The 16,184-nt window shown below is 44.7% G+C and overlaps 1 protein-coding gene across 6 annotated transcripts in view; it reads right to left on the reverse strand.

The window, feature by feature from the left end:
• Positions 1 to 268: 268 nt before the first annotated feature.
• LOC128886306 (uncharacterized) overlaps positions 269 to 16,184 on the reverse strand; it is a 75,301-nt gene continuing 59,385 nt past the window's right edge. For all 6 annotated transcript variants that reach the window (XM_054141018.1, XM_054141014.1, XM_054141016.1 and 3 more), the window contains 8 exons: positions 15,282 to 15,478; positions 15,001 to 15,118; positions 14,395 to 14,634; positions 12,190 to 12,347; positions 6,552 to 6,667; positions 6,191 to 6,401; positions 4,137 to 4,634; positions 269 to 3,280 (listed from right to left, as the gene is read on the reverse strand). In XM_054141018.1, the coding sequence (XP_053996993.1) occupies positions 1,213 to 3,280; positions 4,137 to 4,634; positions 6,191 to 6,401; positions 6,552 to 6,667; positions 12,190 to 12,347; positions 14,395 to 14,634; positions 15,001 to 15,118; positions 15,282 to 15,478 (3,606 nt within the window). In that variant the 3' untranslated portion in view covers positions 269 to 1,212. The remainder of the gene's footprint in view (positions 3,281 to 4,136; positions 4,635 to 6,190; positions 6,402 to 6,551; positions 6,668 to 12,189; positions 12,348 to 14,394; positions 14,635 to 15,000; positions 15,119 to 15,281; positions 15,479 to 16,184) is intronic.

Genomic DNA, 16,184 nt, shown 5'->3' on the forward strand with positions numbered 1-16,184 from the left:
AATGGAGGAGTGGCGAGGTGTACTGGCCGTTTTCACGTCCGCCCACATTTTCCAGACAGGCACCGCGAGCGCACGGCCACCGTCGTGACTTATAGACTTTGTTTTACTTAATAATAAAGTTCCCCCTCGGATAAAGGTAAAGTTGCAAGATAAATGGTACGCCGGCAGCGTACTGAAAAATGATAACCGAAACATCGCCGCGACACTTCGCTCGGGACGCACTCAGCCTTTGGTAATCTACTGGAAAAAGAGTACGAAAATCGTTTATTTCAGTCAAGTACAAGCTAACAAACGTACAAAACTATCGTGGACGTCTCCAGGCGGTGCGAGTACAATTAAAGTGTATGGGTAAATTGCGATTGTGCTTAAAATTAATTTATATCAACGGTCATACAAGAGTAGAAAAATTGCACGAGATAAGGTAGATAAGGAACTAATACTTAACGCATACGTGAGTACAGTCTTGACGGGTTATGAACGAATAGTCGGCGAAGAAGTTTTATCCAATGTTAGTACAAAAGCTTAAAGTGTTTTTACTACTTTCAAGAGTACAAAAAGGTGTTTTCTACAGATCTGTTTAAAGACCATGAAGTATTCGTGAGTAAATTATTTACACAATCTGGAATTGTAAGAACTGTCATATCGCCTTTGATCATCTGCCTAAAATAGTAGGTGAATTTTATCATCCATTTTACTTATGGCGTAAATAAATAAAGAATAGCTTCCGCTCTAATTGAAAAATAAACTGGTCCGATTCGAACGAAACCTTCAAACATATCAAGCGTATAATCCGTTTCCACGCGTCTCCATTTTCCAGGAAATTGGATAAATTTGATAAAAACAAAACACGTCCATTCGTCACGGGTACGTCGTCATATTTTTATCAACGACAAGAACAACCTCCACCAAACATGTTATTCCCCCTGTTACGTGCCAGTATTAATTAAACACAAAGCTGATCCCGCTCTATTATTTCGTTCACGTTTTTTTCCTCGGGACGCCTGGCAATTCATAACGCTTAGACTGTTCATAATTCAAGGGATCTGAACGTCAGGTAATACCAGTCCCAGCAAGCCAATTTTCATCGTCCTAAAACCTAAACGATCCTCGCCAGATCCCGCCAAACTCATTTTTCTCGCCAGTCGACTTCACTCGTCGACGCTTGCACGAACCACGTGGCTTCAACAAAAAATCCGGATCCATCAGTGAAGTTTATTTTCTGTTGACAGGCTTCTTCTTGATCGTCCCCGTATTGGAATTTCCGTTGCTGGAGTCCGTGCTGGACGACATTTCAGGGTCCCTCCTCAGGAAAGTTGGAATGCTGGACTTCCCATCGCCAGCTGCTGGTGCGTATGGGACCTTGCTTGGTACAGCCTCCACCCTCTGGACAATTTCTGTTTTCTCGGCGTACACAGGGGCTGTTGGCTTCTCGATTCCGCTGGATGAGTCCTCCAGACGTCTGGAAATCGAAGGGATCCTCGTGATCTTCGGTTTCTCCTTGAGGGGAGGCTTCTCCCTCTGATCGAGAGAGCTCTGAGAGCACTGAGCCTCTGGGGAGGGGATGGCTGAGACTTTGGGTATGTTCCTGTTGTCCCTGGTCCTCTGCAGGGTGGACGTGGGTTTGATGATGATCTTGGGCTGCTTCAGATTCGATGAAGATCCCTTTGGATCTCTAGGAGTAATAATAATCCTTGGTTCCTTTCTCTCCGTGTTGATGGGCAGTCTGGAGTCTGGAGAGATGCACCTGGTAAGGGGATCCGTCTCCAGCTGCTCTGCTGATCCAGGATTGGACCTGGCGGTCGAACGTGGACCGATCGTAGGGGTTGAATCGTACACAGGACCTGGTATAGGCTCCCTTTCGTCAGAGAATGCACGTGTCAAGTTCATCACTGTCTGACTCAGGTTTTGATTCGCTTGACCCAGCAGATTTCCAACCCTTGGAGTGATCACTATCCTGGGTTCCATGCCTGGGACTCTGGTGTCCCAGTTGGAGCCACCGAATTGAGAATGATTACTCGTCTCCCTCCCAATAATCTTTGGCTCTGACAACGCGCTGGTCATCGCCGCTTCGTTCCCAGACGAAGGCGACTTGTACCAATTCGGGTTCCCCATCCCTGTCTCCAGCAGAGTCGTAGGATGCCCAATGTTCTTGTCCATGCTCTGAGAAATCGGTTGGCCTATCCCATGAACAGGACACATGGGGTTCGAGTAAATGGTGTCGACGCTACCACCAGCTTGGGACCTGTTTGTCCTGTCTATCCTCTCGTCGAGGGAGTCTATGATACTAGGATCGGAGTTGTTTTTCGTTGAGCCATCCTGTCTCCTCAGCAACGGCCCCACGTGGAGATTAGTAGTCACTGACTCTCCCTCGTCGTGATTCTCGCTCTCTTCCGCGAATTCCAGACTCTTAGACGGCCCGAATATCCTTGGAGGAGGTTGGGGAGGATGATGGGTGGACGAGGACGAATGCAGCCCACCTCTGTAGTCCCTCAACGAATGGACGTATTGTTTGGGCGCGAACAGACTGCTAGGTGCTGGCAGCGATCGCCTTTTCTCGATGTCTGGAAGGACTTTCGGGTAGTTCCTGCGTTTGATTGTCCGTAGAGCCTCTTCAGGACTGATACAGTTCCTTTCCACCACGGGCTCTCTGCAGGTTACGTTTATGTCGCAAGGCGGCGGACTGTTGGCGCCGAAAGTGGTCAGCTTCGGTCCCGTCTTTATGTAAATCTCCTCCGCCTCGTCTGCAACGGATGCCTCTGGATTCACGCCCAGTTCCAAACGAGGCAGCCTGGATTTCAATTTCGGGTTAATCTTCGCGTACAGGCTGCTAGCGCTACCTGAATCCGACTCGTAGATCCTAGGCGTGGAAAAGTTTGGTTTCACGTTTCTTATGACGTTTTCCATTGGCAACGGATCGCTCTTCGAGTGATGGTGCTCGATGACAACCACCTGAGGAACGGTCTGAAACTCGAAGCCTCTCTCGAACGACTCGTCGGAGGGCTCGGCGCTCTTCGTCAGCTCGATTGGCACCTGGTTCAGAATCGATTCCGTCCTCGTCGCGGGTGTGGCGTCGATCGCCACCGAGACCTTTGGGAGCTTTGACTTCTTGCCAGGACGCACGACCAGCGCGAGATTCTCGTCGTAAATCGGCTCTTCCTTTTTCTCTTTCAGCATCTCCTCCTCAAGACGCTTCTTCTCCTCCTCTTGTTGCTTCGTCAGCTTGTCCTGATGCTCTCTCTGCAGGGTTTCGCGCGTCTTGCGGAGGAACCTCGGCGAACACCTTCGTGGACAGGAAAAGATAATTTATAGTATTCAAATTTTAAGATTTCTCTGGTGCATCACTGCAAGTCCATCGTGCACTTCTTAAGCGAAATTGCACATACCTACATACAAATTTTTCAAAGTACCATGTTCTAACCATCGAAAACGTAATCCCATCAAAACTTTTAACCATTAAGTTACTCTCCTCTTTACATTTTCCTATATCAGTTACACTTGCCCAAATAGTTTGTATTTTATCCCCCGCGTCTTCGAATAGAACACACTTTGCCAAAGAATCCCGAAAGAACTCGATCGGGGTCACGCACGCTTGCACCGTTGCACCAAAAGGAAATATATATACATATCATTGAAAGGACCCCCATATCGAGCCGTTCGCCTCGATATTTGTGACTTCGTTTAGAAACGAGCTACAGTCCCGACCCACTTTCCAGAATCCCCCTCCTGAACAGAAACCATGTCACTAACATTTGCAATTCATCGAAACCAAATCCTCAATTTTCCAGTATCAGAACTTCCAACGCAGTCTTCACATACAGATCAGCTTGGGAGCCGAAAACTCCCAACTAAGTAAATTCTGCTCGGTTAGTGGAACCCCGAAAGACGAAAGCAGCCGGAACGCCGGGAACGTTCGGCTTCCGATGAATCAGCTCGCGTCTCAAAGCGACGAGTCTTTAAGCGAAACCGCTAATTGGATTAGCAGACTGCTCGACGACCGAGTTCGTCCGCGATCCACCAAGTCGCCCAGGACTTCGACCCACGAATCCGCGCGATTACAGTAGGTAGACTCTGGATAGTTCGAAGCTATTGGCCTCCCCCAACTGTTCAATCATGCGAAACTGGACACCGCTACCAACCTGTGCACGATCTCCTGTTGTATCCACTCTCTAACTTTGATGTGAGTGTCTATCGTAGAACCCGAGTTCTGTCTGGACAGTTTCGAGCGTCGTCCGAAGTTGGAGTTGTTGTCGTACGCTTTGTCGTTCTTTATCACGTCGTTGAGGTCCGGCTTGCTGTCGCTTTTGTAGCCCAGCTCGCCGTAGTGGTTCTCGTATTTCTCCGACTTCGCGCGCCTCGAGTCGTCTTTCTGGCTGACCCGTCTCTTCAGACCGACCTCTTTGTCCTTCGCCTCCTGCTTTCTGCAGTACAGGTAGAGGAATGCCGTGAAGTTGATGAGAAGGAACACCACGCCGAACCCTGTCAGCATGGTAATCACCGAAGAACTCTTTGGCGTGGTCGATGGGGGGATGGTTCCTTCCTCTGGTCGAGGGCTGGAGAAATCTGGAGTCGTCGCTCCATCCTCACTGGGCTCCGTTGTCTGGGATGCCAGTAGATGGTGGTCACGTCCTGAGTACCTTCGATAAAGGCAGGAGCAGAGGTATAGTTAGCTTAAAATGGGGGCTCGTTTGAGAAATTCAAAGGGAACGTCTTTGGGATGCTTTGGTTATTATTACATTGAAATGAACAGTGCAAGAGGTCCTCAAGATCAGGCTTACCTTTATGCTGAGTTATTTGAAATATATTCTTCAGTTCATTTACATTTAATATAGATCACAAAGAGAATTATGTTAAGATAGTAAGATAAAATTTGTTGTAATAATAGCAATGTTTTGTTTTTATTTTTATAGTAATGTACGAATATAGCGTAGAAGAATTAATGCCAAACATGTATAAAACAGCAACTCAGACCCGCCCAATTCACGAATTAAGCTGCTCTCGAAACTGCAACTCGACGAGGGAAATGGTACAAATTAACGTTTACCTCGCAATATCGTCTACGTTTATCTTGGGCGAGAAAAATTGCCAGACCACGGTAATTAACTTCTTTCAACGCGAATATATTGTCACGGCCGCGCGCATAATGGCAACTCTAAATTGCTAATCTGTTAGCTGATTGTGCAGCCGTTTAAATAAATTCCCTTCAACCGCTGCGTACAGACAGTTAAGCATTCGCGACAGCCGGGGGGAGTTGGGGACGCAATGGGGTGCAAGTGACATTTCATTAAATATTCTGTCCACGGTGAAAAACAATACCGGCATGCTTGCATAAAAGCACGCGTAAATGAGTGTATTTAATTTTTCAATTAACGCATCCGCACAAACTTTTATAATTGAAATTTAAATTGAATGCCTCGAAGACCCGCGTTACGGGAGCAACAGAGCGTAACGGAGGATTGGTATTTACGATAACAACGTATTGGTCCTGGAACGTTCGTTGTTTAATCAATTGTACGACGGGGTACGTCATCAATTGATACCCTTCGAGCGTCAACGCAGGGGTGACGCGTTACATAAGCAATAGAGGTGGAGTCGCTGGACTTTGAACAAATAATTACGCGAAAAGCGATTCGTGTCACGCCCAGAGGGACCAATGGCATTCCACCCCCCAGCCTTCTCCAATGATCAGTATTTTTCCAAATTGAGAACATTTCTGCAGAGCACTTTAAATCCATTTCAAATGAACGTTATTCCATTTATGGCTTATGTATATCTAGAAGGATTTACCACTAGCCTTGATCAAAGGTTTTAAATAGATTCATGCAAGAAGAAATGTTTCTTTGATAACGAGGACATTAGAAGGGAAATTTACATTTATCTGTACAAGTGTTTGTCCTTAATTCTGTTTCCTACTTTAACATTGGCTCCTTGTCATTTGTCTTCTGTCACAAAGTAATTTTAAAACGTGGTGAAAGGAAATCCAACCTCTTGTGAATTAAAAGAACAGTTAAAAAATACTTCAAAAATGAAGACACCAACCCCTCCGCGAGGAAGAATCCAGAAACCATGCCTGAAGTTAAAATTAAGTTCCCAAAATCCCAACAATCCCACCACGATCTCGAAGGATCCACTGATTCTAAATACGTGGTTATTTAAAGAGTGAGAAGCTACACTCGTGGGACTAGCTACCAACCTGATGCCTTGGGTCTCGTAGGCCTTGTTGGTGCTCGCATTCGCGTACTTTCCAATCCCGTCAGCTATGTCAAGAATCTCCGGTCGCGGCCCCTTCGGTCGAATCGGCAGAGGAATGTCTTTGTTCGGATGACGGAGCATGTTAGGTAGGTCCTCGTTCCAAAACTGCATCTCAGTCGAGCGGTAGCGCGAGCCTGCTGTCGGTGGTATCGCTGCGCCAATAGGAAGAGCGTGTTTCATGTAAGCGTCACTGCCTCTAAGACAACTGGCTTTCCACATTGTAGTAGCTTACACATTTCTGACGTTTCACTTAATAAACAAACTGATCTAGATTAACGTACATTGGAACGTAACAGACTTACTGAGGTTCAGGTAGGTCTGATTCAGCGGGTCGTACTCTGGCCATTCGATCGCGTACTGGCGCCATTCCTTCAGCCCGTCAGTCAGATATGGGTAGCGGTTCACAACGTTAGGATTCCTGGTTCGACAAGAATAAATGGTCGTTGAGAGCCATATTTTTAGTAATTCGATCAAAATAGCTTTTTTCCGCTGCATAATTCTCTGTGATCAAGCTTTACTTCAGTAATTAGAAAGTGTTATTATTAATGCTTTGCTGGCTACGTTCAGCCAGCTGGATGCGTTCTAATTGCAAGTACAGCTTTCTTTATCGACTGTACAGAATATTGACGGGTGAAACGTAAAGTACAAACGGGGTAATGAAATCAGACCGACATTCCAGATGGAATTTAATTTGCTTTGCGGGTTTCGGATACATTTTAATCATTTTAATTAGAGATACTAGAATATTATAGTCATTGATGCGCATTTAATTAAAGCCCGCACGTCGTTTGAAAATGTATTACATCTGCTTTGGGAAATTATAGGTTGTCGTTTGTTAGGCAACAGAATTTTAAGCATCTTCTTCGATAATTGAATGGCGATCCTTGTTTCATCTTCACGAAAGATCTCTGAAAGATCAATACGTTTCGACGATGCTATTATACATTAATGTTTTCAATGCTCCAGTCATCGGTGTACTCTACGCCGTTCCAATATTGGAAATTCTAACATTCCGAGTATTGTCCATAATATTGGTCTTCGGAATTGGACGATACCTATGGAATTGGCGAACCGAGTTATCGATTGAGCCTGCAATAGAGAGCCGTCAACTAAATTGCAAGCTTGTAAATAACGTTGGCTCTCTAATGCTGTACACGAAATAATACCATCGATAAAAGTAACAGGACCTGTCACCTATAAGAAAAACGCTGTCGTTAAATAGTGAAAAATTGTAATCGTTTCCGCGCCATGTTCCCAGCAAGTAAACCTTTACAAAAACACATTTCCGCGTGTACCTCGAGTCTCCGACACAAGCACAGAACAATATCGTTTCCCCACGCTCAAATATCGGAAAACCAGCCCAATATCGAAATTTTGATAGAGGGTGACTCTACCCTTCTCTCGTTACCTATTGTTCGCACCTTCGACGCGCGAGAAACTTCCCTCTGAAACAGGTATCTCAAAGGGAAAGGAATTTTCCGCCATCGATGGCTACAATTTCAACGAGTCGAGTACAGTCACGTCCTTGAAATTCACTGCCTTTATCTATTCCGGTTTCATGTTTACGTATTATGTATTACATATTATGTATTTAAACAAATAATGATGATCCCGAGCAGTCACTGAGCCTCCGTTAAACATGAAATATAAATTATCCCTACAGTGACACGCGTGAAATAAAGTGCAATTTCGTTCAAACCGTAATTGATTTAACGCAAAGTATAATTTTATTCAAACTGTAATTGGTGCCACATGATATACACTTTCATTCAAATTGTAATTCATTCGACAGTACATATAATTGCATTCTAATTGAAAACGGTTTAATACGAAAAGTGATTTCATTTAAACAGAATAAATAACGAGCCAAATTTAATTTAGCTTTTATTTATATACTTATATTTATTTATTTGAAACAGGCCCATATATCACGTAACAACCATCGAAGAAAGTCATCGAGAGATCGGTGTTGAAGATGAAGAGACGTCCTCGATATAACCTCGTTCGCGATCAAAGGGATCCACAGTGTCAATCACGCAATCGTATGCACCGAGACGGGAGAAAAACGAGGTAACCTTTTAAAGGGTCTCTACTAATGGTCGCCAGCACGTTTCCGGTCGCGGATTCGCACAGAGAGCGCCACGCCCTCCGCTTATGCATCGAGTGCATCGCTACACCCCCCGGGAGTCGTATTCTTACCAGGAGGACACAGTGTCACGCGCGATATCGATCAGCCGGGCGTCACGGAGCGCGTGGTGCACACGCGGCGTCTGTTCCGGGCCGCGTGCATTAAACAGCTTTGTTTTCCTTAATTGGATCGACCCAGATCTCCGCGATCCAGCGACATGCCGCGATGCATATGTATCAGTTTTCACGGAAAATCGCGGAAGACTCACCGCGTATGTCGAAGATTCCAAGAAACATGCGACTCTTGGAACACGAGGTGAGATGATAACAGGGACTAAGAATTTTAACGAGTAGTCGTTGAGGGCATGATGAGCGTTAGATCAGGATATAGAAAGCTTTTCCTTTGAAGGGAGAATTAATGGAGTCGCATAGTCTTGGAAGTTTCCAGGACTCTTGGAGCGTAAGATGTCATGAAAATAGGAAGTGAGAATTAACATGAGTGAGTGGAAACACGGTGGCATGCTTTGACCGATGAGTGTTAGATCAGGAGGTACGAAAATATTTTTAGAAGGGATAAATAATAGAGGAAAGTCTTGAGATAAAATTTCAGTGCTTGCAATTCAACATTAATATTTTTTAGGAAATTAATGAAGAGCGTATCTGGTTCTTAACAGCTGAATTTTCGATTCCCCAATCCTCGCCTCCTTTACATCACCTCGTGCACCAACACAAGCCTAAATCCATCCCTACGTTTCCTGTATTAAATAAATAATGGAACCATGCTGTAAACAGCAGTAACTGCTTCGCTAATAGTGGATCCGAGGAAACCCGAACGTAAACGTAGCGCAAATGGACGAGACAGACGAAAAGAGGCGACTGACAGACGCAACTGACAGCGTAGTTTGCTTTTCTGAAATTATCTCGCGCTCGATGAAATACGAGAGAAATTTTGCGCTTTCGAAGATAAAACAGGCAAATCGATCCGGGGTGGATTGCCGGGGAAATCCTCTTTCCCCACCCTTGTCGGAATGAAATGTACGAGTAATTCGCGTGTATATAGGTAATCTGCTTGTATCGAGAAAATTAAAATGGCCGACGCATCGGGTCGTTAATTCACCAATACCCTGCGTCAGAATAACAAGCGTCAAATTGCTGGAGGCCTGGCTCGATAGCGAAACAGGACCGCTCATGCTTCATCCAGCATGGAAAGCTCTCTGGTTTAAAGTTACTCCAATGGCTATTCGTCAAACGAGGCGGGGAAAAACGCTCCGCCTTTAAATAAAAATTTCTATCAATTATTTCCTTTTTTTTTGGAATTCCATACAGGGAACAGTATCGCGAAATGTTTTCAATTTTTTCTCGCCGAACATAGAAATAAACTTTCGAATGAAATGTCGGTACTGGTTTGTTTTTTTAATATATTGAGTACGAAAGCTGAGTTGGAAACACAATAATTCGGCGGTTACTTTTATTGGCCGTCGATTGGATACCGTTGAAATGGACCGAGACGAAGGAGAAGCTTCTGAGGTCTCTAAAAAGAGACTTGGACACACCAATAAATTGAGTAAGCTCTGAATGATAGTAAAGGTATATATTACTTGTTAAGAAGAAGGTTATTTTAAGTAGTTTTCAAAGCAGTTTTCATTCGCAATGTATACTAATATACCTCTAACCTGTTAGAACATCGTAATTTCAAAATCAGCGCCCCGTCTATACGGACTTTGAGCCACCGTATATCGCGTAAATTGGTAGTCAAAGTACTTGTTTATTTATTCATTAAACGTTAACGGGCCTCTTGACATTGTGCGCGCAAATAGAGGCGAAGCATACGGTTACGGTACCGAACGCGCGCTCCTCCGTCGATTCGTCTCTCAAAATACAAAAATGCACACTCGAACGTGAACGTTTTGTCAACTTTTCTCGGAGGAGCGAACGGTAATTTAACAGGCGCTGCTTTCTCGTGCGCCATTTTCTGTTTGGGAATACAATAACTGGTCGCCAGAAGTGGGTCAGAGAGGAACAATATAAATATTCAAAGACGCGGAAAATTGAAAATCGCGTTCGTAATTGCGTCGGTATATGCGGGGTGATCCACGAATACCACTCAAATCGGAAGGCTACAAAAATCGAGGTGGAATATTTTTATAACAAAATTCTATGAAAATTATGTTTAGTATAATTAACAGCTGTTTTGTTCTGCTCAAACTTCTTCTATAAACTGATTTTCATCAATGAAAAACTCTTCGTTGAATCGTCAACCAAACACGTATTTAAATATTTAATTTTAATTTCACGCTGACAACCAATTCTCCAAAGACGAATCACCTCGTTCACGCAAGATTATCAAGGACACCCTATATTTCCCGCAGCCCGTCGGATTGATAATGAATTTTCAGGACGTTGAAAATTTCCTCGCGATATCCCCAACTAAATTGTTCCTCCTCTGGCAACGAGTTGTCACGTGTTACCACCTATTATTCCGGAATTTCTATAAAACTCCGAGGGATTTATTGTAAACGCGTGAACGTACCCGTGGAAAACAAAATGTTTCCCGTGCGTCGACGCCGTTGTTCACGCGTCCCAACCACTCCCGACCCCCGGCCCGCTTAGCCGGTTCTCAAATTTATTATTTAATAAGCGAGACAAGCTCCCAATTCCGCGAAACCCGATCGGATTTACTAATTTCACGTGGCGCTGGTGTAAACAATGCGTCGACGTGAGTAATGCTCGCGCGCAATATTTCTGCCACATTGTGCGCGCGGCGCGGTTTCGAGCGCGTTTGGAACGCGTCGCTGATGATTGGAGAGCTTTCGAAGCTCGAGGTTTTAGCGCCATTGCGCTTGGAAAGCGACATCAGTGGCCCAGAATTGTGTGTTAACGGCTCTCCATTGTGCTACTCTCCCCTCGTTCCGTCGCTTCCTTTTATTTTTCGCCTCGCTGTAGCGATATTCGAAGTCGAAAAGGGGGCGTTTACAACTACGAGAGTCGAAGGCTGGTTTACGAGCGCATTTAAATTTTCCGTCTCTTTGTCCAAGGCCAGACGATTAATTATAAAGAGTAATTTTTAACTCTCGTTAGTTAATGGTCCTCCCTCCGTTTGGGAAAGTCAACTTCCGAATTATAAATTGCATCGACTAAAATGCTCTACAAGTTAAACGATGCGTGGTAATTAAAACGTAAGTTAAATGGTCCGGTCTCCGAACCCTGTATAGTTGCGTTGTTTATTACGGATACGCGTTGGTCTGTAAGTTATGAAACGTGATTAATCAGTATCGAATGACAATCGGTAAATGTTTTCATCGTATGAACACGTTTGCTGAATTATTTAAACGAAGGAAGCGATTTTACGTGCACTTAGTCATTTTACCTATTTAGTAGTAACTTCTTGTGTACATTGACGATATTGTGTGGGAGAAGAAGCTTTTAGGTGGGAAAGGGTGACCGTAATCTTTTTACTCTCCAGGATGGCCCTCGCAACGCCATTGTGGTACTCGATAATATTATTATACAAGGGTTGCACGAGAGACATTATTTTAATTGCAGGATTATATAAAGAAAGCCTTGAAGCATAAAACTGCCCCGGTTGCATCAAAACTGAACCTACATAATTTTATGAAATAAAAAGTAACCTACGTCAATTTCTAACACTTCATTTTACAATCTATTATTTTATTCCTACTCTTAACCCTCTACCCCTGGACTACCTCAATCCTAAATATTTTATTTCGTACAATTCATGCGTTTGGTTGCTTCCCCACCCTTCCAGTTTGCTAAAAAAAACTCATCCTGAAAGAGCTACCCCGCAGAACTTACCCCACGTAGGCGAAGCTGGACCACCAAGTCATGATGGCCTCCGAAAAGAGAGCCTCCCCGATGTTGTATTGCCGACGCAGATCGTACTTGTTCCCGTCGAGTGGCACACCCAGTACATAGGGCAGCTCCTCGCCGTGCACCGTGTGCTGCCGTTGTTGCTGCAACGATAACGAGGCCACTCGATATACTTTCCCATCGAAACAAAGTTTCGGGCGCTGGCCAGTTTCCCCCGAAATTTTGCGGTCCATAAGAACGGACCAAGAGTGCTCCCACGTTCTCGAAAACCATTGTTATTAACTTTCGTTGATACCGCGGTGCAATCGTAACTTATCAGAATGGTTCCTAACTCCGGCCAATCGATACGTTCGATGGGTGTTTCTCCCGGGTCACTCTTGGAAACCTTTGGTAATTTCAGTGATATTTCGGGCTGAGGTTCGAGCTTCTTGTTGATTTACGTTATTTTGAGATAATAGGAAGCTTTGCAGGTGTATGAAGAGCCGTGGCTCACTTTCCTGCCCTCCAGGTGTCAAACAACCCAACGCAGACCTTCTATTTAGTCACGTACGATCCACAGCGAAATTGAGCGAAATCGGAGACTGTATACCGTGGATGCATAAATGAACGCGGAATTTACTTATTCGGGGACTTAAATGGATGTACACTCGAAGAACAAAGAAGGAAAAGCAGGTTGAACCACGTGGAATGGTAAATATAGGATCATCTGAACTTAAGTAGTCCACGCTTTTAAATTTAAAAGCAGAAGTGACTCAACTTCTAAGGTATAAAATCGCCGGTACCCCTTTTACCTAAGTATCAACATTCTTAAATCGGCTCATAACCTCCCCTAGTTGCAAATCCTCGATCACTCGTAACACCCACCCCTATAATCCAGACGTAACCCAGGGCCCGCAAGAACAATTCTCCCTCTACCTTTGCCTTCCGACAAACTGTGCACCGTTTTGTGATCACGTTTAAACGATACCACACCGCAAACTCGAACGTCTGCGGCCCCATCGTTCGTAAATTTCATATCTAATGGCGCCAGTAGCCCTCTAACCCCGAGTTGAAAACCAGAAACGTTGTTACATTCGGTTTAACGACACCGCCGGTCACTGTACTCGTAGCGTAACAGGCCGACACGCAGCGACGATAAAAATAGTTGGCCGGGGGCCAAATGGGTTCGCAGCCGGGATTTTTCTCCCCGCCATGCCCCTTTGCACGAACACAATGACTAGCCAGTAGGTCGCGTTCCTCTGATCCCCTCCTCATCGTCGCTGAGGAATCCGACGCGGGAGAAAATGAATAAAGTGCAAAGTACACCGTCTAATCGTACGTGCTCCAGTTTCCACCGTCGGACGGGAAGAGCCCGCCGCGATTTATGCGCTCCCTTAATATTTCTGCCGGCTTCCGGGATCCTTGACCCGGATGAATTTGTCAGGCGGGCGGGAGAAGACTGCGGCGTGTGCGAGACACCGGTGCAACGTCGTGAAGTTTCTTCGGTGGTACACGAGCATGGATAAGGGAACTAAGTGCGCTGCTACCCGATGTAAAAAGAAGCAGCAGCCCTGGTGTCCTTGCAGGCAAGGCGAGTCGTGTTTGGAGGGGACAGGTGGCCACTTGGAACGTGTCTCAGAGTGAATCAGAATACCCAAATGAGGTCCAAAGCTGAGGAAGGCCTGGGGGAGGTCTGAGGAAAGAGGTGTATTAGCTAGGCTAAATCGATATAATTTCCACACTTGGAAGAGACAGGTGACCATTTGGAATGTGTTTGAATCAGGATATCCAAATGAGGTTCAAAGCTGAGAATGGCCTGGGAAGGTCAGAGGAAAGAGGTGTATTATTTACAATAAATCTCCATAATTTTTGGAATATGATAATCTCAAGAATTTTAATTGATTTGGGGAGTTGTCAAATTGATATTGATTCAAAAAATAGCATGCAAGGTAGTTTCACAATCCATTATCAGCAAGTCAAGAACCGGAGTCTACTTGAACTTCACGAGGTTTTATCCTGGCTGGGTTAAATTCTCATACGCGTCGGAGTTAGATGGGGTCCAATTTATATTCGCGTCTGGTGCGGGTCTTGGCTTTTGTTTAAAAGTCGGGAGTAATCATTCTTTGAAGGTAACGTTGACTGTCTCCAACGCGCGATAAATTTTCGAGGAGAATAACGGATGGTGGTACGTGTGAACAGAAACGTACTTACGCCAGAGTAGTCCTGCATCGCCTTCGGATGCGAGAAAACGTACATGTAGCTCTTCGGGTTCGCCCTTGAATGTAAATTCGCGGTCATTATTAATGGCGCCACGGTCCCGCTGTCGGAGAGCACCTCCAGGACCAGATCTCGATTCTTCGTCGTGTATTCGTTCGTAAATCCAGTCGAGAAGTCGCCGTATTGTTCCAGAATCTTCGATAGAACGAGTTCTGGTTCCAGTTCGTGCGTTGCCTGGCGACGAAGAAATATTCCCGTCACTTTCCCAACGGAATGTCTATCGTAGTTTTCGATGGATCTGACGCGCCAAAAATTTGTCTCGCGGAATTCATTTTCACGGGGCTATCTCATCGTTTCTTCCAACAATTTTTTAATTAAATTGCCCTATTTTCAAAGGGATCACCAAGCATTTCATTTTTCCGGCATTTTGGATGGAGGGTGAACTCAAAATTTGATGAAAAAAATGTTTAATATGGGCTTTGTATCGCAGCGTTGCATAGGGTGGAGATGAAACTTTAATAAAGGCTTCAAATTGTTCTGTCATGAAAATATATTTCTCGGAGTCTTTAACATTTATGAATTACTGTATGGGGCACGAACCTTAGCATGATCTCTCAAAACCTCGTCCCTCTGGCCGTCCAGTAACCCGTGCACCAGAGCAACCGGCGGTAGGATGTGAAACTTCTCCGATTCTGTGACACCATACATCAGGTCGAACCTGGACATAGGAAGATGCAAAGTCGATTACAATTTTCAGAGTCCAGTGATGGAATTATGAACGATTTCGTTAGTTATTTCAGATCCATCTATCAGATCGTCCCTCGAATATTAAACGAAAATAAAATTAAACTCAAAGCTCCTTCCGGAATTTGGAATCGTACCTGCCGAACAATTGGGAGTTTTTCATTAAATTCAAAGGCTTGTCCGGGATGACAGCGTTGTCGATCAGCGGCGCGAATGCTGGCACGTATTTGGGCTTGTGAATCTTCACGTCCAGCAACGTGCTCACGTCTTGGTCTCGCAAACAAAGCGCCAGGTCGCTGTCGGTGTTGGTGGGACAGTTCAAAGCGTGCGCAACCTGAAAAATTATTCGCGCCATTTCTCAGTAACCCAATGAACGTTCCTACGATCGCGACTGCTCCTCGACGCGACAAGAAACGATATTTCTTCTAGTCGGGCTCGAGTCGCGACTTAGGCGTTTCTTTTCCCCCTCTCCAACCCCTTTTTACGTCGACCGTTAATACAAAGTAGATCGAGCATACCTCGATGCTCGAGAAACACCCAGATCCGAGCTTATCTTTGGTGGGATTTAGAGTGAGTGATACGAGCCTATTTATAATTTGGGGGTTGAGGATCAAAAGGGCGATGGTGGAACAAGTAAACAGTTCAGTTTAGGGTAATTTCGTACGGAAACTTTGTCGAGGGTGTCACTTTTACATTTGTTGTACTTCAGAAAAATAAATCGCGCTTGAGTTAGTCATGAAATATAATATTCTTAAAGTATCGTATCTGTTAGTTTGAAATCTATCGTTTTGGAGAAAGGAACTTTAAAGAAAATCTGAGAAGTAATACTGTATACAAATTTTCATGTTTTCATTTCAAATAAACAAGTATCCTCCAACTCGAGGCCACTCATTATTTAAATTTCTCCAGTGCATACCCTGGTGACATCTAAACTATGTCGTGTCCTCATCTCTTCCTGTGCAGGTATTGTCACAGGACAAAGAATGATCGCAGTTATTATAGTTTGTTTCGGTGCCAAAATTGAGGGATGACCGCCCCTT

Source organism: Hylaeus anthracinus, unplaced genomic scaffold (assembly GCF_026225885.1).
Source record: "Hylaeus anthracinus isolate JK02 unplaced genomic scaffold, UHH_iyHylAnth1.0_haploid 11982, whole genome shotgun sequence".
Taxonomy (NCBI): domain Eukaryota; kingdom Metazoa; phylum Arthropoda; class Insecta; order Hymenoptera; family Colletidae; genus Hylaeus; species Hylaeus anthracinus.